Consider the following 24,185-nt stretch of genomic DNA (forward strand, 5'->3'; position numbering starts at 1 on the left):
AATAGAATAAACAACATCACAATGATAAATGGGAATATGACAGTAAATACTAAATATTAAACATTATTGTGCAGCACGCAAGATAGACAGAACACAGTGTGTTTTGAGGTAGGATGTAATGATCTGCTAGAGGGTGTGGGGGGGCCACAGCCCCGTCCTCCAGGGCATGAAGCAGGTATGGAGGAGATCAAAACTCCAGACATCCAGAGGCCCCCAGAACACAACAGACCAAGGAAGACCAACAGAGGGGCAGCCGCGCCACTGTCCCAGAAAGAGCTGAGGAGAGTCCCAGATGAGGGCTCACTCAGCAGCCGCGGAGCAGAAGCCAGGGGGAGTTGCAGTGACGCGCCCGTGAGCTCCGCCGGCAGCCAGCTGTGCCTGAGTGACCGAGCCCCAGGCCGAGAGGCCGGGGACACCCCACCTCCGAAGTGGCCCGAGCGAGCCCCAGGCTCCAGGCCCCGATAAGCGGCCGCCAAGGAGTGAGCCGGTGTGTACCTGGACGCCCATCCCCAGACACAAAGAACCACCAACGCACCGATGTCTGAGGGAGTCCGCCACTGGCAGGGGAAGTGGTGGTGGGGGGAGATAGGCCTCCAAACCTTGGAGGGCCTGAGATGTCCCCAGAGAGGTGGCGTCTGATACCCAACCTGACATATAGACACAGACATACAGGCACACACAGATACAAACATCCATTCCCACCCTCATGCTCTCATATGCACTTACTCCACACTCAACCAACGTGGAGACAGACATAAAGAGACGCTGTACACACAATCACACTCCCCAAGCGTACTCTACGAACCGGGTCTAGGTACCCTTGCCCCTGGAGGGGGGAACTGCACCCAGACCCAGGTGGTGTTACCCTTTTCCCTGCGGTGGGGAGAGGCAGACCGCCCCGACTCCGCAGCAGCAGGGAGGCCCCACACTCCAGACCGCAGTCGGACGGCCAACTCCTCCTCCTAGCCCCCCCGCTCCAGCAGGTCGCAGAGAACGGGGGTGAGAGAAGAATCCAAACCTCCCTCCACCCGCTCATTGTAGTGTTGATGCATGTGTGTTCTAAGGTGCATTTAAAACCCAGGAGGGCATGGAGCTACCTGCCAGAGAGCAGCAGGTAAGCGCATGGTCCCTCCTGCTAGCCCTCAATGTCTACGTGTATTTAAAATTGAGAGGTGGGCAACGATGCCAGGGGTGAGGTGTACGCCCTGATGGTACTTTGGATTCCGTGTATCGTGCCCACCCCCAAGATCCTATATGTATGCGTAATGAGAGTGTGAGTAATGTGAATGTCTAAGTTGTGGGATAAAATTGAGGCAGAGGCAGCCAGAAGGGGACAGAGGGGGGGGTAGCCTCCTCTGCACCCTGGGGACATACCCCTACTCCAAGGCCCTGCATGTGTGGGTGGTTGTGGTGGAGCGGGAAGAGGGAGGCAGCTGGAGATGGGGAGGGAAGGAAGGGAGGGGCAAGTGACCCCTCCCTGGGGCCAGCTCCCCCGCTGACCCCAGTAGGCACCCCCATACTCCGTGACCCGCCAGGGAAAGGGGACCCAGGCCCATCCAGACCAGGGCCCAGTGCATCAGCGCCTCCCGGCCCCACAGAGCCCGGGACAGTCCACCCAACCCCACCACATAGAAAACTGCACCCACCCCACCATCCACTCATCTTCCAGACTACATAAGACAATAGACGCCCAGGCTGAGATCTTCCTCCACCTCTCCTGTATCTCCCCCTCCTGTAGAGAGTTCCTGAAGAGAGGAAAGCTCCTGCAAGATGTGACAATCTCCCCCACCAGTTGAAGAGCCCCCCAGGTAATGTAAAAAATGTTATCGTCCAGCCCAGGTCTCCTTATCTTTACTACACCAATGCACCAAATATTTTTCTTGTGATAAATGAAAAATCACAAGTGCACATCTAAATCTACGGGCAATTGAAGGTTAAGAGAGCTGCGTTTCATGCAGGTTCTTTGTTGAATGATGTTTGAGAGTGTGTTAAGTGACGATAAGGTTCTACTTTAAATCAGCAAATGTCAACATACGCATTACTTTCAGAATGATAGCTGTTCAAATGTTGTACTTCGTGTTTGGCGTCCATGTTTCACGCTCTCTAAACACTCACATTCCACAGTATTGTGTCAGTGCAAAGCAGTGTGTCTTTACATTTCCAGGCAACATTACAGTTTTCTGGCAGTGACGGTGCAGCCATCCTGCAGCACCTGCACACGACTGTCACCACTGTTCCATTAGGGTTTTGATGGTCAACTTTTCTGGTTATGATAAGCTCTCATACAAAGTACGAGAGTGCAAATTTACACAGTGCACATAATACTCGGAAAGCAGCATACGCCCTTAAAATACACACCGTACAACATTAGTCATGGCAACTGAAAATTACATGAAAATCTCTGTTTGAGAAGCAGCTGCAACTCTTTTCTAATTCTTAAGTTATCCGTGATGTTGTCTGTAAGTTTTACCGATAACGTTATAATTATCAGGCTTCTTTATGCTCTTCTGTCATGCTCTGTGTGCGTAAGATTGACCAGTCTACGTCAGCAGCTTTATCCCCAGGATTAGTCGGACTTTCCGAAAAGAGCACACACTCTGACAGCAAGGTTATTTTTACTTTTCTGTGGGATGCGGCTTACGCTTCTACACCTCATTACATCAGCTCAAATTAAATACCATTAGCCTCTACTTCGACACACACATGCTCAAGAATTTTGCACAGTACGGTACAATGGAAGCTGTTACAATTACTGCCTGTTGGTCATTGCATGGTCAATATTTCTGCTTTGCTACTTTACCAGTCTTGGATTTTCCATTTTGTTGCCTGTCTGCAATCAAATAAGGCTAATTAAAATAACCAAACAGGCTGTATTTGGTATAGATGTCACAAAATGTCAGTGGCTGGAAGACTAATCAAAGGGTTATGTTGGTGCTATATTTTTAGGTAAGGAAAGGGGCACGGGGGTGGATTATGCGAGTAATATGAAACTCAAACTGTCCACCTCCACTAACTGGCGGGCTAACAACTTTTTTTTAATTTCACCTCAGAAATCTCAGAGACCTCTATAGCTCACTCCAGATTTGTGCAGATTGCAGTAGCAAGGCTGCTAAAAAAAAACAACTAGCCGGTGGTCACATATGACACCTATTCCTGCACCTTTGCTTATGTAGCTGAGCTTCTAAAACCTTATTACTACAGCTGACCTCTCCAGTCATCCAGCCAGGTTCCCCTGACTGTCCCTTACTCTGATGTTTAAAGCCAGAAATGATCATGTATTTCCAGGTCAGCTGATTCTGTTATTTGCTTTAGACAACTACTGAAAACTCATTTTCATAGGTTACGTTTCCCTTAATCTTTCATATATCCATCATTTTTGGCCATAGTGAAAATACTTGGGTGTATATGTGTGTGTTAGAATGAATGTCTGACCATGTGGTTCCTTATGTGTCTGTTTATGTGTTTCTGTTTTCACATGTGTACTTATCGACTTATGTGTGGATTTTATTTAAACTGTGAAGCACTTTAAAAAGGTGCTACACAAATAAAGTTATTATCATCATTTCATCATGTAAGATAAAAGCTGATCACTCAAAACCCATCTGAAGGTGGAACAGTACCCTGCAAAGATCCCCAAAGTAAAACCAAGTAATATGAAACCCTCACTGTACGGACTCAAAGGCTGTCATTTAAACTGTGTTTCTTCAGCATGCATGTGCCACATGTCAGCATAAGATTGATGGCTAGGAGCACCCTAACTCCTGGACAGATGAAAAACTGAGATAGACTAGGAATTCATGACTATAACTTTAGGAATGAGATAGGCAGACTCGACCTTTAACATTCTTTTATTTCTGGCCTTTGACCCCACCCGTTTGAGTAAAAGGTCACCTCACCTTGTCCACTGATAAAAGTATTGCGGAGTGTAAGTCAGATCAACTCACCAATGCAGCAAACCAGCAATAAATGTAATACATTTAATTAAAATTGACTTTAAAACAAACAATGACAATATATTAATATAAGAAACTACTGAGAACTATTTATTGGCAATTTCTGCTTAAACTTTATTTTTGGTATCAACACAAGACAATGAGGACCTTGTTTTGTTTTCTAAACACTGCCCTTCAGTCTTCAAGGTCAGTGAGTTTCTTCAGATCAGATTTCAACTGCTCTTCATCCTCCACCTCCTCTACCTCCTCTTCTATCCCATCCATAGTTTTCTGAAGCTGTTCCTTGATTCTGTTCAGCTCCAGCAGGCCATTCTGTAGGTCCTTGCAAACTTCTCGGATCTTGACAGCGAACTCTGTTTTTGCCCCCTTTTTCAGTTCCATGGAGTCCTTTGCCAGGAAAAACACATCAAGAGCCAGGAAGAGGCCTGACATTACTCCGGTAGTGACACTCATCACCTGGGCAGCTTTGGCAGCACCACCAGCAACATTCAGGACTTGAACAGTATTGATCAGACTGTCTGTGTTGACCACCAGAGCTTTGCCAGCTCGACCACCCTCTTTGATTACATGCTTGACGTCCTGGTTTAAGTGGTTTTTTGCGATGCTCTCTGCATACTTCTCAAAGTCCCACTGCTGGAGTGTCTCCATCCCTTCCTGTCAGGTATACGTGAGATGAAAATTTTAGATTAGCAGCTGTAGCCATACCAACACTAGAATTTATTTCTAAATGTAGATTAGCTGAGTGACTTTTTTTGTCCTTGAAACTGATTGTACTGAGATACACTTTTAAAAAAACGATTTTCTGATTTCTGAGAGAGAAAAAGATGCAAGGTTAAGTCACATGATTAATATAGTACTGTAGGTATGTTTTTTCTAAAGGCCTTCCACAACTCTTCTTTCACATTCTTGTCTCCCTAAAAACACTTCCTCATTGTTTTGTCAGCATTTTTTTTTTCAGTTTCATTGTGTTTTATTTAACTTCTACTGTGGTTTTTTTTTTTCAACATCAGTATTGTTTTGTATGCTTTTGCTGCATTTTTCCATTTGCTGTTTTCTCAAGTTGGAGTGTATTTTACCTTTAAGGGCCACCATAAAACTTAGACTCATCTAAAGTTAAAGCTTACTTGGCTCTTTATGTATACTTACTATATTTCCTTGCATTATTATTGCAGTCAGTTGGTTAAAAAACAACAGTCGTACCTGACAGTCAGGTACGATGGAAAAATGAAAATAATGCTGCATGACAGCATTTCATTGACAGAATGATTGTTTATGTGTTTCTTGTTTCTTTCTCGAGAATTCACTCCGGTAAATGGTTATCATGAAAGTTCAATTCAAACTATGCATCAACAGGAACAATGCTGTCAATGCTTCTGTAAACACTGTAGTTGACGTGGTTTAACCACAGTGCTAAATGATGCTTCAACGACCTCGAGCCAAACATTCAGATTAACAGATTTTTCTTTATATGTTGAGTAAATGGAAGCCTTTCAAACGTGGCATACTGAAAGTATTCAATGCACTCCTATGCCCCATGACAAATTCTTGAGCTAAGAAATAAATTATGTTGCCAGCTCTTCACCAACATCTTACAGGTTTTACATAAAGGACTAACAAACCCAGTGTCAGGGGTTGCTGAGTGGATGTGGAGAAAAGGACTCAAACGCAGGACTCACGGTGAAGATGCAGGGTGTTTATTGTGAGGGACGAATGACGAAAACAGGAGATGGCTGACTGACTGAATAACTGAATGAACGGCTGACTGATCTGAACTTGGAAGGCAAACATGGGGCATAGACAGCAGTGACAACATTAATGACGCGACGCCGACCAGGAGGGAACTGAGGACTTAAATACACTGGCTGAACAATGACTGATAGGTGACAGGTGAGTGAGCAGCTGAACACAATTGAACTAACGATGCATGGAATAAGAACTAGAACACAAAACAGGAAGTGGAACGTACAGGGGATAAACAGTGAACATGAACTGAAAATACTGGGTCAACGACCCAGAAACCCTGACACCCAGTCAGTGAATTCATCAGGAACCGACAGCTGTTTAATTGTAAACATATCACCCAACGCTTTTCAGCAATGTGAGCAGAGTTTGCAAGTAGGGTGGGTTTAAAGAATAGATTTCCCAATTCATACGCTGTCGGGTGCTGAAAGTCGACATCTCAGAGATTCTAAAACTGCAGGTTTTATTACTCTCCAACCTAAAATCACTGATCCAACAACAAAAGAGCAAACTTACGTTTCGCCTTTGAAAAACATTGTCATGAATTTCCTCTTACTTTCGTGTTCTTGCTTCCACCATGATAAAATTGCACTTCCTGCACAGCTCTCTTTTTCAGTATGCTGTAAAATCAGTTTCCCATCAAAAATCGTTTGGCTGCCTGCTGTTTCGTCTTGTTTATACGGTATCAGCAGTATCATGTAATGTGCATAGGTTGATTCACGGTTTTCTTTAGTTTTTCATCTACCGCTGAATATTTTTATTTCAGTCACTTTGACACAAAGGCGTCTGCTGTGATGTTTGCACCTCTGATGAAGTCTCACAAGTGTCGGCTTTGTTTTTATACTGAGATAGTTTACACTGAGTTTTTAATAGCAAAGAAATAGGCAAATAATTTAGAATTAAATATTTTCAATTTAAAAGGTTTAGAGGGATTGAATCAGTTGTAGAAATACGTGACGATACCCAGCCCTACTTGTAAGCCAGCCATCGTGTGTGTTCCCTTCTTGGTGCGTTCTTACCTGTAAAAACTCCAGGCACTCTTTGATGTCCTTGATCTCCCCCTGGTAATCTTGAATCATCTTCTCCACCTTCTTGCGGTCCGTCTTTGAATGGACAGTGTCAGTGATATTGGCCGAAGCAGATGTCACGCCACCAGCTGTAGCTATGCCAATGCCTACAGCTGTGACAATCAGCGATGTTCCAGCTGTGAAGGGAGCCAGAATGAGGCCGGTGATGGTGGTGATAGACCCGGCGACACTGGCCAATCCACCGCCGACACTGGCCGTGACCGTTTTTTTGTGAAAATTGTCTGCTGCATCAGCCAAAGCAAGGAGCTCAAGGATGCGCTGCTGCAGTGAGGCGCCACGTTGGTTAAAAAAACGAACAAAAAGTCGAGCGGCCATGAAGACGCGATCAGCTGCTTGTTCCACCACTCTGAGAAAAAGGCACAGGAGAAGGGTTTCACAGGGAAAGCAATGAGTGAACTTCAACCAAGAAACATGTTTTTATATTAAAACTGTAGCTCAACATTGCAAAGCTTCCTATGGGAAAACATATTCTGTGAACAATAAAGAACACGTCTACCTTGCAGCAAGAAATGACGGAATGGTAAATACTTTACTGTCATGGCAAAATAGTCTGAGGTTTTAGGCAGTGTACTGTAACAGAGGTTAAGACTTATTTTCTCAACACAAATGTGTGATTTTAAATGGGATCAGCATCTCAGATGTGGCTCAAAGTGCATCAAAGAAATGTGATATTTGAGATCTCTCAGTTTGTGTAAGAAGGTGGCTGTGAGATTCCAGCAGCAAAGCAGCTGGTTAACATGGAGAGGGTGTGTTTCAGCACTTCCTAACTACTTCCTGGACAACTCTTTATGGCTGGTGGACTATATGATGGGATAAAGGAATGGAAACTGTCTTTAAGAGAAAGAAAGGAAAGCACAACGACCAGTTATTCGTGTGTTTACAAGAAGGGTGGTGGACAGCAATATATCCCGTGTGTTAGTACAGTAATCTGATCCACCCATCAGTGCCTCAGGTCTCTCCATTATGGGCTTAAAGCTAAGGGTGTCTCACAAAAACCTGATAGACATGCAAAACAAGAGACCGTCTTGTTCTGGCTACCAAGAAAAGACAAGATGTGTGGGCAGGTGAATGCTGAGAATGGAGATAGGGAGACATCAATGTTGTTGTTCCAGTATTCCAGAAACCAGGATTACACATCCTGAGTCAGGAACCTGCAGTTGGTTTAGCAATGCTGCAGCTTACAGGTGACTGGCTGCAGGCTGAGGACCACACCCTCTGTAAGGAGTGAAGATGTCAACAATCTGCAGAGAATAATTTGATTTCCCTTTCATCCAACCAGCTACAGCAGTAATTTTTTGTAAGTTGCAGCTTTTTCAGGTGTGAGCTGGCGTTTGTTCATTTTATACCGTAATTGTCGGGCTATAAGCCGCTACTTTTTGCACAAGCTTTGAACCCTGCGGCTTTTAGTCAGGTGCGGCTTTTCTATGGATTGTCCATGATTTTTGTCATATCGTAAGACGATTTGTTTTGTTTGTTCCGCTGTTGTACGGCACTACGTTGCCTGGCGGAAGGATCGGGGTTCAAGAGTGGTATGTTAGTCACATGTCCGTCCGCCAGGCAACGTAGTGCCGTACGAAGTAGCTCGAAAAACAAACTTCAAAGTAGCGCTACGCGTTCAGCGGGAGGCGTGGATGATGAGCGGCGATAAACTTGCGAAAAGCAAGTTATGCCCAACTCCACCGGTGGATTCTGACAGCGTGGAAAAGTGTGAAAACATCCACGATCACCAACGGATTTTGAAGGGCTGGACTGCTGCATGATGGAGAGGAGGACACCGCCACGGCCCTTCTGAGGGTGTTCGACTCTGACACTGACAACGAGGATTTCTTTGGTTTTGAAAGTGACAACGAAGGAGAGAAGCGGAGAGTGGATGACGAAGCCATCCTGAGCCTGTTCGTATCCGACACTGGAGAAGAGGACTTTGGTGGTTTTAGTGCGCAGGAAGAAGAGAAAGATGGTGAATGACTGACTTTTCTTCTTGTTAAAGCCGTGTCACTGCACCTGAGCCTAAAAGGTAGTCCGAATCTATTTTTCTGGTGTGCTGTAGGTTACTGTTATGTACTACATGTGCAAATATGTACCTATAACTTGTTTTTCAAAATATTAATAAAAGGGATGTGTCTCCAAACAGCCATCTCTTTCCTGACAATTCGCTTTGTGCATATTCTCTTACATATGATAAGTCAACATTGAAACACCTGCGGCTTTTAGTCAGGTGCGGCTAATGTATGTACAAAACAGGATTTTCCCCTGATTTTAGCTTGTGCGGCTAATATTCAGGTGCGCTTTGTAGTCCGGGAAATACGGTAACTATTTTGCCTGTTTTGTTAGTCTAGGGAAGTAAACCCTTGTTTTTTTACAGTTTGAAACTTCCAGGCAGGTTCTTCAGAGTTTGTGTTGGTGAATAGTTCTGCCTGTTGTTTGTTTCTGCTTTAGACTTCCCTGAAGGTTTTGTAGTCCTGTGTTTGTGAATCTGCTAAATCCTAAATAACGCAATAGTCTTTAATAGAGAAGTTGTTTCTGTGGCTATGTGTGAGTCAGTTATTGGTGGGAAACACTTTGGTTAAAGTTAGTTGTGTTAATTGTGCTATACACTCACCAGCTACTATTTTAATTCTCCATAACATGGATGCAACAAGGTGCTAGAAACATCCCTCAGGGATTATGGTCCATATTGACATGACAGCATCACACAGTTGCTGCAGATTTGTTGGCTGCTTGATAAGAATCTCCTGTTTTACGACGTCCAAAATGGTGCTCTATTGGACTGAGATCTGCTGACTGCTGAGGGCATCTAAGTAGAGTGAACTCATTGTCATGATCAATAAACCAGTTTGAGATGATTTAGCTTTGTGACATGGTGCGTTATCCTGCTGGAAGCAACCGTCAGAAAATAGCACCACTGTGTTCAAAAAGGGATGACTCTGGTAGGCTGTGGCATTTCATGATGTTACGTTGGCATTAAGGAGCCAAAGTGTGCCAAGAAAATATCCCCCACACCACCACAACCAGCCTGAACCACTGACACAAGAATGGATGGATCCATACTTTCATTTTGCAGCCAAAACTCATCCATACCAAGTAACAATTTTCCAGTCTTCTACTGTCCAATTTTGGAGCATCCATATGAACCGTATCCGATCTGTTTCAAGGTTCAAAGAATTAATTGAGTTACTGTAGTCTGACCATTCTACCCGGTCATCAAAAAGGGATTCTTGCCCAAAAAAATGCTGCTGACTGGAGATTTTCTCTTTCTTGGATCATTCTCTGTAAACTGTAGATGGTTGTGTGGGAAGATCCCAGCAGATCAGCAGTTTCTGAAACACTTGGACCAACAACCAGGTTATGTTTAAAATCAGTATCAATTTCAGTGAAATCACATTTGCTTGGCTTGAACATGTCTAAATGCCTCAGTTGCCGCCATATGATTGGCCAACTATTTGCACTAATGTGCAGTTTAAGAGGTGAAGTGGTCAGTGAGTGTAATAAACTGATTGTTCTACTTACTCTTCAGTTTCATCATTCTGGTTTGCCTCATTCCACTCATCCCAACCTAAGGCACAGAAAGACGTTATGAGGTGCAACTTTCAACAACAATAAATAAGGTTAACAGTAAATCAGTGATACCTTCGACTGTTCTCCACCAGGACAAAAGGCCTTCGTCATCCTGGAAATAAACAGTCTTTTAACTTACTGCTTTGTGACTGTATGGAGAAAGAAATTTAAAATCCACAGAACATACACCAGAAAAAATAAGATAAACATACGTCTAGAGGATCCAGGTCCGTTCCTTCCCTGCGCACTGGTACTTCAGCACACTGCAATGTCCGAACTTTAACTACCTCCTGGAACAAGAGGTGACACATGGAACACTAGACAGAATTTCTAAAGGAGCCTAAAATCTCGTCTAAAAAGATTAAACCTGCGTTTGTGTTGCGATTTCAGCAAAGCTTATAAATCATCTGAGGTTTAACACAGTGACGCTTCCTGTTGTGAAATATTAATGTAAGCTGTAAATAACAGCTTCACAAAACTGCCTACAACTAGGCATTAACAAACAAAAAAATGTTACTGTGTAAGTTTTTTTTCTCTTTAAAACATCTGTACACTGCCGCCTTAGCTTTACTATAACTGTATTTACATGCTTCAAAATTTTATGGCAACCTCGACAGACCTGACTAACCACCTAGTTTCACCTTTCTATTTTTTCATTTAAACTGTCACGTAATCATATCAGGAACAGCAAAAATGTAAATCTATAAACTATATAAACACTATAATTACTTCTTAGAAATTTCTGTTAGCGAACAAGAAAAAAAGAGTTTTTGATGTTGTTTGTGTTTATATAAATTTAATGACGTTGACAGCAATAGATTAATTCTTAATGTTTTGTTATATGAAAGGCAGAAACCCGTGAACTGCAAAAAATGAAATCATGTTGTACTCAAGAGGACTCGATAAAGAGAGGACAAGATCAAGTGAGCCAAAGAACCCATGCATTAGACTAATAATGCATTTTTAGTTCATTTAACTTCATGAGATGATAGATGATCTAGTTTTGGTGAAAAGAAATAGTCCCAAATTGAAAGGTTACTGCAGCGTTGTTTACCAGGTGTTTAAAGTAAAATATGTCAAGCATGGGGACCAAAAACTGGAATGACAACTTCAAAGTCACAAGCTAACCAAACATGGAAAAGCAATTAACATCTCTCTTTTAAATCACCAACTGTTTCTGGTAAGTTGTGAAATGCCACGTCACCCTAGTATAATATTCCTACCTCAACATCTTTATATGTTTAGTATTTAAACATAGCAGTTTAAACCACCCTTTTTCTCTTTCCTTTGTTTGTCGTTACTCAATGGGTCAAATGTAGAGCAGGCTGTATCTTCTTATGTATACGTGGCTGTCATATGAGGCACTGTTCCAATAGATGTAAGCACGTTTAACTCACTGATTTCAGTATTAGTCGCATTTATATTAGCCAGTTTATGAAACAATTATTCTTAAGAGGAATTCTGACAGTTTGATCACAGTATATTCTACCTAAGTACTGCATTAGAGATTACATGAGTAAATAAAGACCGAATTCTGAAATGTCTGTGTGTAGTTTTATTTACACAATGACATAATAGCACTGTGCAAACATATTAGCATGCTCACCTCCCAATTGTATCTTGAAAAAAAAACCCACCGATAAACATTTGATTAAATTGTGTGTCAAGGTTCTAGGCCATCCAGGTCACCGTAGTCTAGGGAGCTTGGGAAGAAAAGCGTCTGGACTTCTATAATTTTCTTGAAGACATTTCACCTCTCATTGGAGAAGCTTCACGAGTTCTAAGAGCAAGTGGTGACAAGTCCCAGATTTTAAATCCCTGCCTTAACGCCCACTCACATCCTGGGCCATTTGACCTCTTAGAACTGAAGAAGCTTCTCGGATGAGAGGTGAAACATCTTCAAGACACCTAAGAAGTCCAGATGTTTTTCTTTCAAGCTCCTTAGGCATTTGATTACATTTATCTTTATTGCTTAATGTAAAGATAGCATGTAAGTTAGAAAGGTGCTATATACATTTACTTCATTACTAACCTGGGGCGTGGCTTGAGTGTCAGAAAATGCATTTGCAGAGTCCTGTGGGGTCAAAAACAAAGCAAATAAGAACTCGATATGTTTGAGAAGAAACTGCCGGTGGTATTTCAGTATTCCTGTGAAATCTGGAAAATAGTTTAAAAGTCTTCAGGAAAGAGGAAAAAAAGTCATTACAAATATGTTTTTCTTGATTTTTTTCAGCCACCCACATGAAAACAGTGACATCAAACCATCAGTATCAACATGAAAAGAACCAGGCAACATGTAAAACAATGGTGAATATTAAATTAGTTTATTCTGAATTCATAAGGACCCAATACTCTGCATAACATACCCTGGTTCTTCTCCTTTGGGCCTGTGTTGGCTGGGTTTTTACATCACAGCTGGTGTCAGCATCTATATACCAAACAGACTTTGGAAAGGGAGTGAACTGAGTGCTTAGGGCTTAATACTGTGTAAATGTTACACTTATGCACCTGACAAAGATTTTCAGAAGGTACAAAGTTTCTTGTTTGTTTGTCTGGTTTTCTTTACTTTTTCTCCAGTGCATTTGGCTTTATTAGCATAGTCTCTAAATCAGGGGTGGGCAATCTCAGTCCACGAGGGCCGGTGTCCCTGCAGGTTTTAGATGTGTCCTTGAACCAACACAGCTGGTTTAAATGGCTAAATTAGCTCCTCAACATGTCCTGTAGTTCTCCAGAGGCCTGGTAACGAACTAATCATGTGATTCAGGTGTGTTGACCCAAGGTGAGATCTAAAACCTGCAGGGCCCTCGTGGACTGAGATTGCCCATCCCTGCTCTAGACACATTCCCGTACACTGTTCTTATCAAACTTCACCAGTCCGGGAAATATGAGTGCCATTTTCCTTGTTATCAATCAATCAATCAATCTTTATTTATAAAGCACTTTTCATACAGAGAAAATGTAGCACAAAGTGCTTTACATAGTTAAAAGCAGCCCACCCCACCCTCCAACTCACTCCCCACACTCTCAATACACATATATCCCCCCACCCACACACACATACACACACGCGCACACTTAAAGAGTAAAAATTGGGCTGGGCTCGCATGAGCCAAGTGAGGAAACATTATAACAGAGAGCCGTCTGCACCGGGAGCCGGTCACAGACCGCAGCCTCCAGGCTGGGCACACAGCAGGAGGGAGGCAAAGGAGCCCCCCAGCCAGGCTGAGAGGACCCCAGAGACCCAGCAGCCACGGTCAATAACAGCCCCGGTACAGAGAGTGCCCTCCGAGGAAACACTGGAGATATGACGCAATACAATATATATAGGGTAAAATGATAAAATAAATAAGAACAGGATACAATATAAATATAAATAGAATAAGAAGATTAAAAAATGAATAAGAATAAAATCAAACAAATATTAGGTAAATCCTAAATTAATAATAAAATAGCAGGATAGAATAAATAAGCATAAAATAAATAAACGCTAAGTAAAAGCTAAATTAAAAAGGTGGGTCTTGAGCCTGTTCTGGCTGCAGTTAAGACATCGACAAACATCATGACGAAAATGCTGATCGTTAAGTAAGCACTGCTTCAACCTGGTCACATGCTTTGCATTTTTGCAGACTGACAACATGCTAGTATTTTTCACTGAACAATAGGTTCTGGAAATCACCAAGTGCGAGAAGATGGTAAGATAAAACAACCATTACAAGAAATGCAATTAGGTTAACAAAAGGTGATGTACTAAATGAAGTCATACATTTCTGTGTGTAGCAGGTGAACAAGAAATAACTTTGAGCTTGGAGGGCTGGGTTCATTTTAAAGACAAGGAGATGTGGTTATTGCCTTACATGTCTCTCTATTGTGCTGTCATCCAGGCTTTCAGAGCTGGTGGAGTTGTCACTGTGAATATCTGCTTGGTTTTCCTGATAATTGTTGAGAGGAAAACGCAGGAAATCACAGACAGAGCCAAGTACACTTCTGTTATAATAAAATCTGTCAAATGTGTTATGTTAAAAGTCCTTAACCATAAGAAATACCAGACATGTGCATCTTTTTATTTCCATCTTAGGCCTTACCAGTGTCTTGACAGAGGTAACCGTCAAATCTCTCTGACATTGATCCTGAATCTAAATTGCAAACATACTCACATTAAGTAGAAACTCCAGCTAGGTCAGTGGGAAACTCTAAAACTGAATTGATCGTCGACATCATACCTGTGTGTACGACTTAAAGGGATTTACTTTCTGCATCGTCTCTTTGAACCTTCCAGGGTTCTAAAAACACAAAGTAGAAAAGAGCAACAGACATTACTCCTTTAAATCTATGTGTCTATTAAAAGCTGTAAACAATCAATGTAAGCACTATTCATGAAGTGGATTCAAAATTAAAATTGAAAGGAAACAAAATGGTCAGGAAGTATTTGGTCTGTGGAGATTCTATTGTTTTTGCTTTGGCAACATCTTGTGGTCATGGAAAGAACAACACTGAGAGCGTACTCTACTCCAAATTACACAGCTGACTTTCTTAAACTAAATGTGGGTAGGAAAAATAAACGTGTATGTAATGGTATGAAACAGACAGAGATCGACCTGCTTCTCTGGCAAGTTGATTTTGCCTGTCAGGCTTCCAGCGCTGCATGTGAGGTCATTGTGTTGAGGCTCGACATCCTGAAAATATAAAATGCAAAGAGAGGACAGTTTTCTGTTTGCGTTCAACAATTAAATTATCAGTAATTATTATTAAAAATGAAACCTTTGGCTGTGAGGATCTGAATGGGTTGACTTTCTGAATCATTCCTGGATTCTAAATTATTATTTAAAAATAAGTCAATAAATAAGGAGGCCCAGCACTGCAAGAACAAGCCACAAATTAACACAGAGGGTAGTAGATTATGCAGAACTTGGAGCAGTACTTGTTTGTCTTGAAGTTCTTTCCCAGTCTCTTGATGATTTGCAGAATCATCTGGAGGATCACTCTAAAGTCAAAGGAGATGAGAGGAAGTTTCAGGTTCAAAATCTGTTTTTTCTTTATTTGTTTTTGTTTTTTGCAGAAAAAGGTCTCAAAGTGAGCAACTAAAATGTAGATGTTACAGATTCAGTTTGTACTTTAACTGATAGATTGGAGTCGGACCAAACAGGAAGTGAAATGTTGCCAGCCCACAAATGTCTGAGCCAATGAACAAGACAACCACTTCCTTACAAAGTTATTATGAAAACATTTTCAGGTTAATGTTTTTTGCTTTGCGTGTCGCCACAGGAGCTCCAGATGAATGCAAATAGTGACAACAGGCTTGACCTTGTTTTCCCATTGCCAGTGGCTTTAGGACCCATCATAGTATTTGCTTCTACTTGCGTCACCTGCTGTGTCTTTGCATTGACTTTGTATCTAACTTTGTAATCAGTCTGAACACGCCAATTGGCACATCTCCCAAACTTTGTATTAAAATAAGAATTCAACAGGCAGAATTAGAAAATTTCATTCAGTCATCCATAGACTAGATATTGGCGTCTGACAAAGATACAAAGCTTTACAATTTTGAAACTGCGGTGTCTTTAAACATAGTTCATATAAAGATGATTTGACCTCCGAGGCCGCATGCTGAGAACAGACATCAAAGGTAGAGTTGCGTACCTGTGCAGAAGACTTGAAGGGGTTGACTTTCTGCATCATTCCTTTCAACATTCCAGAGTTCTGAAACAACAGCATAACTATCAGACTTTGGGGTTTTTCCTTCCACATCTGTGTGAATTTTTGTGTAACATGATGATCAGATGTTAAAGGTCATATGGTATTTTGTCCCCATTTTGACCTTTTTTGTCTTGTGAAAATCTGTAGGGGCTTTTCTGCAATGTCATCTCAAATGTTAGGAAATCCAGTTTCAAGAAATGCGTGCGGATGTACAGGTCGTCACTAGTGACTTGAAGGAACCTATGATCAAGTGATTTTTTTTCTACCATCAGATTTCTGACATCAAATTCATGCAGATTCTCAACTTTTTCCTACCTGAGTAGAGTTTTCCTTTCCCCGCTCCGGCAACTCTGAATATGGTGCTTTGGAGACCTGTGTGAGAAACCCAGCTGAGTGGACGACCTATTATTACTGCCACTATTTTCTTGGTAACATTGAAACAATCCTATTACCTGTGAGGTAGGCTTGAATGGGTTGACCTTCTGCATGACCCCTTTCAGCATACCAGGGTTCTGAAAGTGAGCAAACACTGAGTCACTGTGCACCAAACCATGACTAGAGGAATGCACATTTAATATGCTAACTGAAGGCAACTAATCACCTTGACTCGACCTCGCTGAGAGAAAACAAGAAACAGCAGTACTGAGGTTAAGTCTTCAAAACACACATTTCTTGTAGGAAATCCCTGCTGAGACCCCGTTACTTAAATGAAATTAGCGACACCACATTAAGAATATTCTCATAATCAGGACAGAACTTTTAAATTTTGTAGTTTTTTGTGTTTAGTTTTTTTCTTCGCTTTCTCTTAGCTTCTTAAAGCAGCTGTGAGTTTCTAGGAATAAAAAGAAGCTATTTTTTGTGACCTTGAGTTAGTTAATTAGTTTTCCCTTCCTTCCTTCCTTCCTTGACTGATGGTGGTGCTGTTTGCTCCATTTTGGGTTCTTTGTTTCCCTCTATGTTGGCAGCTGAGGATCACATGGGGGAGCAGTGATGACTAACTGTTTTGTTTTTTTTTAACTCTGTGTTTGGTAAATCTGGCTTTACTCCATCTGCATCCACCATTTACAAGCACCAGCTGTACGATTTAGAGGTCATGTCTTTTTTGTTTTATAAGTCTTCTTTATTTGTTTAAACATGGGAATAACTTTATAAATAAATTACTGGAACTAGTTTTTGTGCAATGTACTGTTTATAAGGTTGCAGAAGCCTGCAGTCAGCTGAGACTGAAGAAGTCACTTGGATGAGTGATGAAACATTTCTCCCACTGAAAACGCTACGTCCAGATGAACAGAATCAACCTTTTAGGGTGCTGGAACTAGAGCTTTCCTCTTTTCATTGAAACTGGTCATTCTTGGGGGGGGTTGTTCATACTTTTAGAGCAGCCATGCATCCCTTCCATCTCTCCATCTACAAGTTGTACCATAGACTCTTTGATATAAAATGTCTATAATTTTTAAATCAACAGATGAATACAGCGCAGTAAAACGCAGTAGATTTCATCCAATACAAGGCTTTATTCAAGAGTTTTGAATTGCTCAAATAAGCTGCATCTTTCTGCATCCAGTTTTAAGATAAAACCATACAGCACTCGCTAATTTTACACTGTTGTGGTATCACAATGTCTTGTTTACTGTCGCTATCTATGTATTTGGAACTACACTGATAAGAAAATAAATTCTTAGCATAGAAAGCAGGTTTCAAGTGAAATATTTTGGGAAGATAGGCAGCAGGGTGGTGCAGTGATTAGCACTGGTGCCTCACAGCAACAAGGTTCTAAATTTTGACGCCACCATCTAAACCGGGCCTTTCTGTGTGGAGTTTGCGTGGGTTCTCTCCAGGTACTCTGGCTGCTCCACACAGTTTAAAGACATGCAGTTAGTGGGGATAGGTTAATTGTGAGTGGTTGTCTGACTCTCTGTGTCAGCCCTGTGACAGACTGGAGACCTGCCCAGGGAGTACTCGTGCCCTATAGTAGTGGGGACATGCTCCAGCCCCACTGCAACCTTGATAAGCAAAAGAGGATGGATGGATGGATAACTTTGGAGGAGTGGTAGTTGTTGTTCAAAAGTGACTTTGCATAACTGTACAACTGGCAAAATTATCGTCCATGGCGTACTTTTTACACAGAAGAATATCACATATTAGCAGTACTTTGCACCTCACCTGAGCTGTGTCTGCGGGTTGTTCCAGTGAATCTGAGGAGGGAGTTGTATTAACCGTGAAGGAGGCCTGCATAGAGAGTTAACGTCCTGTCATTTTCAATGAGGTACCGAACAAAGAAGCTCTTGTGTGTCAGACTGTCCATGCATTTTTACCTGAGCAGTGGATTTGAAGGGATTGACCATCTGCATGACACCCATCACCCCCGTCCTCTGATGTTTATGATAACAACACATTTATTATAAAAAAAATTCTTTCTGCATCCAGTTAAAGTCGATCTTATTCACCAACAAGAAATGGATGGGCCTTGGCCTTGTCAAATTAAAAAAAACATCCTAGAGGGGTCATCATCACTTAATAAAAGATTGAAATATACGTTTGCATTTGACCCTGTGTGGATTAATTAAACTCCAAAATAAATTCAAACCTGTTCCACTCAATTATTGTTTGTTTTGCTTTTGTTTTTTAAGTCATGTGCAATCATTCCGCCCTGGAAAAAGAACAGTTCAAAGAACTCATTATAAGCCCAAACTTCCCGTGACATTCATGCCCACGAGGAGTGTATGTAAGCTTCCGCACACAACTGTAAAAGCTTGTGAATCAAGTGTTTGTTCTGCAATAGCCATTCTGAGTTTCTTAAATCAGTCCCTGACAAAGAACACTGAAATTTTAAAACATGAAACTAACACAGAATCTTAAGAGGAACAATTAAAAGTCATAGTTGTAACATTTTCAAAAAAAACTATGATACACTCAGAGTGGAAAGGGCCAGGGCTGTAGTAAAAGTTTGTTTTATGGTGTTTTTATTACAATATTGTGACTTCAGCCTGTTATGGGATCATTGTGATGTCTTGTGGTGTTGTATAAAAAAATTAAAAAGTGTTTGTACAGCTCTCTCTATGCCCTTTCATATGATATATTACTCAATATGGTTTCTTGAATTTTTTTCCAGCTCACATTGTGTACTAACGGAGTCAGTTAAGTCTTAAGTTTCAACTGATTTACAAATTTGTTGTGACCTTGACCTGATTTTCACCTAAATTAAATGAGCTCAACGCTGGACTGCTACAAACAAACAGGCAAACCATCGGGATCAGACTGAAATGAACAAACACACTGTAGGAAGTAGCTGAAACTAAATTCATAAGACAATTAACTCAAATTGAAAAATAAATATTTAAATAAAAACACTGATTTAAATTGAAATTATTTTGGAAGAGTGACAGATGTTTGTAGCAACTGATGCAGAAGTCACTTTGCATACTGTACAATTTGCATAATAGTTGCCTAGTGTGTACTCAGCTTTTCCACAGAAGAGTTTTTCACTATTATCAAACATAATAATTTTCCCTGTGATCACATTCAGGTATACCTTTTTTTTCTGTCTCAAAAGAAGATTTGCTTGCACAACTATGTCAGGAAAGGCACCAGCATCTTCATGGTGCATTTTTACCTGATAGGTCAATGTGAAGTGATTAACTTTCTGCATGCCCCCATCACCCCCACCCTCTCGTGTCTATGCAAAGCAACACGTTTATTACAAAAAGGGAAATAAATGCAAAATTCAAATTGAATCGTGCCAACTAAAGACAAACTCTCAGCTTTGTCTTTGGTTTAAGTTCAATAGCGTCCTCAGTGGTGTCTTCCTATATGAAAAACTGTGTTTTAATGTCCCAGTGTGAACATTCACCTTTGAGCCATCCCCATCATCCTGCTTGTTCTGGCTGTGTCTGACGGCACTGCCGAGCTCCTGATGATAAAGGAAAGCTTGTTTGAATGGCAGGGAGACATGTAGTATTAAAAAAAAAAAAATCAGGACGTTATCACACTTCCTGTACTTCTCTCCTGGATATAGGTGGGACTACCTGAGTAGCAGCCGCTGAGCCTTTGTCTCGTTTGAATATATTCATTCTGAAACACATTAAGTTTTCATAATTTCGTTGTACATATACAATGACAATAAAGGGCAATTCTGCTCTATTGTATTCTGTTAAGGAGCTGTTTTAGTGCGTTAAAGCACTTTCACTGTTTTCACGGCAAAGCTAAACAACAACATACTTAACAAATTATAGCGCTATGCCTGCGTTATAAGCCAAACACCAATACTAAAAATGTTAGTTAAAGCGACATTAATAATAACAGTTGCAGTCGTGCTCTCGACTGTTATTATTGCGTCAACTTGCGCAACTCTGCGCAACTTGGCGGAAAAAACTTTCTGCTTATTGAGTCACTTTAGACGACATAAACAAGAAAGGCGGCACAGCCCGAAAGTGTCAGGGTTTAAACACAGCCCCGCGTGAGATGCACAAAGCAAAGCCACGTTCAAAGCTCTGTGCACTGTGGCCGTTTTGTCCGGAGGAATGTTTGACAGCAGCAGAGCCACAAACAGCACGGCGAAAAGAGCACGGATCCTACCTCGGTGTCGAGTCTGGAAAACAAGGCAGCCAACACTCACACACACAAACACACGACACTAAGTGGGAAAAGTGAGGTACTGTTGTCAAGCCAGCGTCCAGTTCGAGAAGTACAGACGAGCGAGTCCCCACTTTTTTGTGTGTTTTGTGTGTATACTGAGTATTATGGTAAGAGACGTCGAGACCTGATTTCAAAATAAAAGCCCCTTCAAGTGAATTTAGGTTCAACATTAACTAACTTATCTGTCCATTATAACAATAGTTAATTAGTCTCCTTTCCACACTCTAACGATAGATTAGTACTCTAGTCGTACCCTGTCAGTATCAAGGCACTCTTCTTCTGGATTTCAAAGTAAAAGCCCAGATTTTTACCTTTTTGAGCTATCTTTCAATGACTTTAGAATCCCGTTAAAAGGAAAATTCCAGTTTCCACATACTAAATGCAGCCTATATCAACAGTACACACCCTCACACAGGTACCATGTCAATATCAAATCAATCTGATTTTGCATTTCAAAGTAAAGGTCCTTTGAAATTCCTTGTATATGAGGTACACTTTCAAGAACTTCATGATGCTAGTAGGAGCCATTTGAATTTACCTATGTATGAACTAGTTTTTGAACGTTAAGGACACTGTTAAAAGGAATATTCTTGTTTTGATGACAGGCAACCAGTCAGCAGACTGTAGAGAGCAAATGAGGTGAACAATTTTTTCATGGGGTTCTGTTTACAGGTCTCTACTGCCTCTTGCACTGCACACTCTGGCCTCCAAACATCTCTAATGCCTATGATTCTTTACTGCTCCTCCTGTTCTTATCCCCGAGTAAACTTTGTTGCTATAAACCTGACAAACATCCTTTGCTTGACTATGACTTCGGTCCTGGTTATGTTGCAGACTGTTGGAGAAACTACACTAGGGTAAGGAAGGACAGGTTATGGTTGGTATTAGCCCCAGGGTTCTGAGCACTCTCCCAGCTGTCTATGATCTTGAGCAACATTTACAAAATGTTTCTGAAGCAGGAGAAGATACTGATGTTACACACATTTTATGTTGTACATATTTTGCCCAGTTCCTGATGAATCAACACCGTCACAGTTTAAGAGTGTCCTCCTAGCCTGATAACAGTGGCCACACAGTGAGAACTTCGGAAGTCAACATCACCTTGTTTGATTTCTAAAGTGAATGTAACACAATCATTCTACTTCTACTGAGGGAGACAGTACACGAAATGCCAGCAAGCACATCCACCATCTCATGGACTGCTGGCCAGCTGTCAGACAGGCCACAGTATGTGAGACTGGGCAGAGCTCAGTTTGATTTGATGGTGTGTAGTACAGGAGCTCCACTGGAGACAGTGATCTCTCCACCCCTTTCACCTTCTACGTCTCAGACCTTCAGTACACCTTCAGGAAATTGTCACAATGGGTGTGGTTTCACCTTACTGATCTGGTTACTCCTCACGTGGCATGTGAGGGGAGAGGGCGAGTAGGGCTCAGATATTTTCTGTTGTCCATGTCATCGATCCTGTTCCGGTGTCTCTTGCTCTCTCTTCTTGTCTCTTTATCAGATTCTGATTTTACTGATGCAAACACAATGGTTTTCAGAATGGATTTTGTTGAAACAGTCACAGTAAAGAGCTCCAATTAGCCTCTTGGATTTCTTCTTTGATTTCTTAAAGAGAGTTATCGCTACAAGACAAATTTCTATCCTGGGACAGGATGTTGACATTTTGAAACAGTAGTACTGCCTGGGTGTCCTCGATTACAACTGGATGAACTGGAAGACCAACATAGTAAAAATATATAAAAACAGGATGTTGATCTTCAGCGCTATAATATGTTGTTTTAGAATTATTGTGTTGTCCGTGCCGAAATGTGAAAACATTGATACACTTCGTACACTTCCTCAGATTTATACTATATACTCATTTATACTGTAATGAAAGTTAATAGTGACCTGTACATGTAAATGAAAGAGAGAGTAGAGGAGAACAAGTTATCAGTACATCATGGGGAGTCCATATACATATACTGACCAAAAATAACCACGTTCCTGACAGTAATACCGTGGCCTAGGTAAGGTCATCTTCAGAAAGTATCTGGTTAGACACATTGTTTCTAAGGTCTTTGGTAATTGTATTATTTTTGAATTTAGAAAACAACTGTTACAGGTCAACCTGGCATTACGCTTGTAGTTTGGCTAATTGATTTGTGTTGATTTGCTTTCAGTACCATCCAACCAAGCTCACAGAGATTGGAGTAGATTCCTCTTTTGTTTCCTGGATGATAGACGACTTGACAGAAAGGCCACTCTTTGTCAGATCCAGGAAATTCGTTACTGGGACATTATTGAGCAGCACGGGGACTCAACAGGGGACCGTCCTGGCCTCATTCTTTTTCACATTCTTTTTCTAGCCAAATCCAGAAATACTCAGATGACACTGCTATTGCAGTGGGTGTCTGAATCTGAATACAGGGGTCTTGTAAAAGCCTTCACAAATTGGAGTCACAAAAATTACCTCATAGTGAACACCTCTAAGACAAAGGAAATAAATAGATTTCTGACGATTCATGCCCCCCTCCAGCCTGTCAAAGTTTGTTGGGGTGGTCATAGAGGTGGTGACAATATATAAATATATAATTTTACACTTAGATAACAAACTAGACTGGTCCCTGAATACAGACAAACTTTACAAAAAGGTGCAACACTGCCTCTTTATTTCAGAATGCTAAGCTCTCTCTGCAGTAACACACGGAAAGTATTCTACCAGTCTGTGGTGGAAAGTCTGCTGTTCTTTGCTGCACTCTGCTGGGGAAGCATACTTGTTTGTGTGTTTTGTGTGTATACTGAGTATTATGGTAAGAGACGTCGAAAGCTAGTGGGAAAAACTGGCTCTGTAACTGGAACCACGATGGAAATGGTAGTGGAAAGATGGACACTAAAGACCTTATTTGCACTCACAGCATCAGGCTTTTCAATTCTCATACAAATATCAGATTAAATATGAATTACCCTCTAGGATCAATACATTTTTTTCTTATTCTTATTATTGTTCCTAAGCAGTTGTCTGGCAAACTGCTCCACAGTGGACCATCTTTGGTTATAAAAACCTTTACAGACTCCACTGTTGGATTATATGTGATATATGTTGACATAAACTGTTGTCCATGGAAACAGAAATTTTCCTTTTAACAGCATTCTGAAGTTACTAAAAGAATAGGTCAATTCTGAGGGCTTTTACTCTGAAATCCAAAATCAGATGAACTTGATGTTGACATGATACACTGTAAGGGCATGTATTGATGATATGGACTGCAATTAGTCAATGGAAACAGGAATTTTCCTTTTGATAGCGTCCTCCATTAATTATAAAACGTATCTCAGATACAGGTTATTTCAAAGAGCTTTTACTTTTAAAATCAGGCTGACTTGAGATCGACGTTATACCAGCATGAGAATCATCTACTGATGATATGGACTGCAATTAGTCTGTGGAAACAGGAATTTTACTTTTAACAGCATCCTGAAGTTACTCAAAGAGTAGCTCATATACAGGCAAATTCAAATGGCTTTTACTTGA

The 24,185-nt window shown here is 41.2% G+C and overlaps 1 protein-coding gene across 4 annotated transcripts; it reads right to left on the bottom strand.

Annotated features, from left to right (window-relative positions):
• Window positions 1–4,042: 4,042 nt before the first annotated feature.
• LOC146577816 (uncharacterized) lies at window positions 4,043–20,750 on the bottom strand. Of its 4 annotated transcripts, XM_085255354.1 has the most exons (21): window positions 20,606–20,750; window positions 20,056–20,101; window positions 19,881–19,940; window positions 18,346–18,402; window positions 18,194–18,259; window positions 16,483–16,542; window positions 16,346–16,402; window positions 15,974–16,033; window positions 15,255–15,317; window positions 15,095–15,145; window positions 14,932–15,009; window positions 14,557–14,616; window positions 14,419–14,469; window positions 14,191–14,265; window positions 12,703–12,780; window positions 12,369–12,410; window positions 10,549–10,626; window positions 10,409–10,448; window positions 10,289–10,334; window positions 6,713–7,127; window positions 4,043–4,607 (listed from the first exon to the last, which is right to left on the bottom strand). In XM_085255354.1, the coding sequence occupies exons 2-21, from the start codon at window positions 20,098–20,100 to the stop codon at window positions 4,128–4,130; spliced, it is 1,962 nt and encodes a 653-aa protein (XP_085111480.1). In that variant the 5' UTR covers window position 20,101; window positions 20,606–20,750; the 3' UTR covers window positions 4,043–4,127. The 4 variants fall into 4 exon arrangements, with proteins under 4 accessions (XP_085111480.1, XP_085111471.1, XP_085111498.1 ...); XM_085255345.1 differs by having other exon boundaries at window positions 20,056–20,750; XM_085255372.1 differs by lacking the exon at window positions 18,346–18,402 and having other exon boundaries at window positions 20,056–20,750.
• Window positions 20,751–24,185: the final 3,435 nt, after the last annotated feature.

The sequence above is a fragment of the Mchenga conophoros genome, linkage group LG3 (assembly GCF_057382185.1).
Source record: "Mchenga conophoros isolate Kocher_MC1m ecotype Shallow Benthic linkage group LG3, M_conophoros_male_GT1.1, whole genome shotgun sequence".
Taxonomy (NCBI): domain Eukaryota; kingdom Metazoa; phylum Chordata; class Actinopteri; order Cichliformes; family Cichlidae; genus Mchenga; species Mchenga conophoros.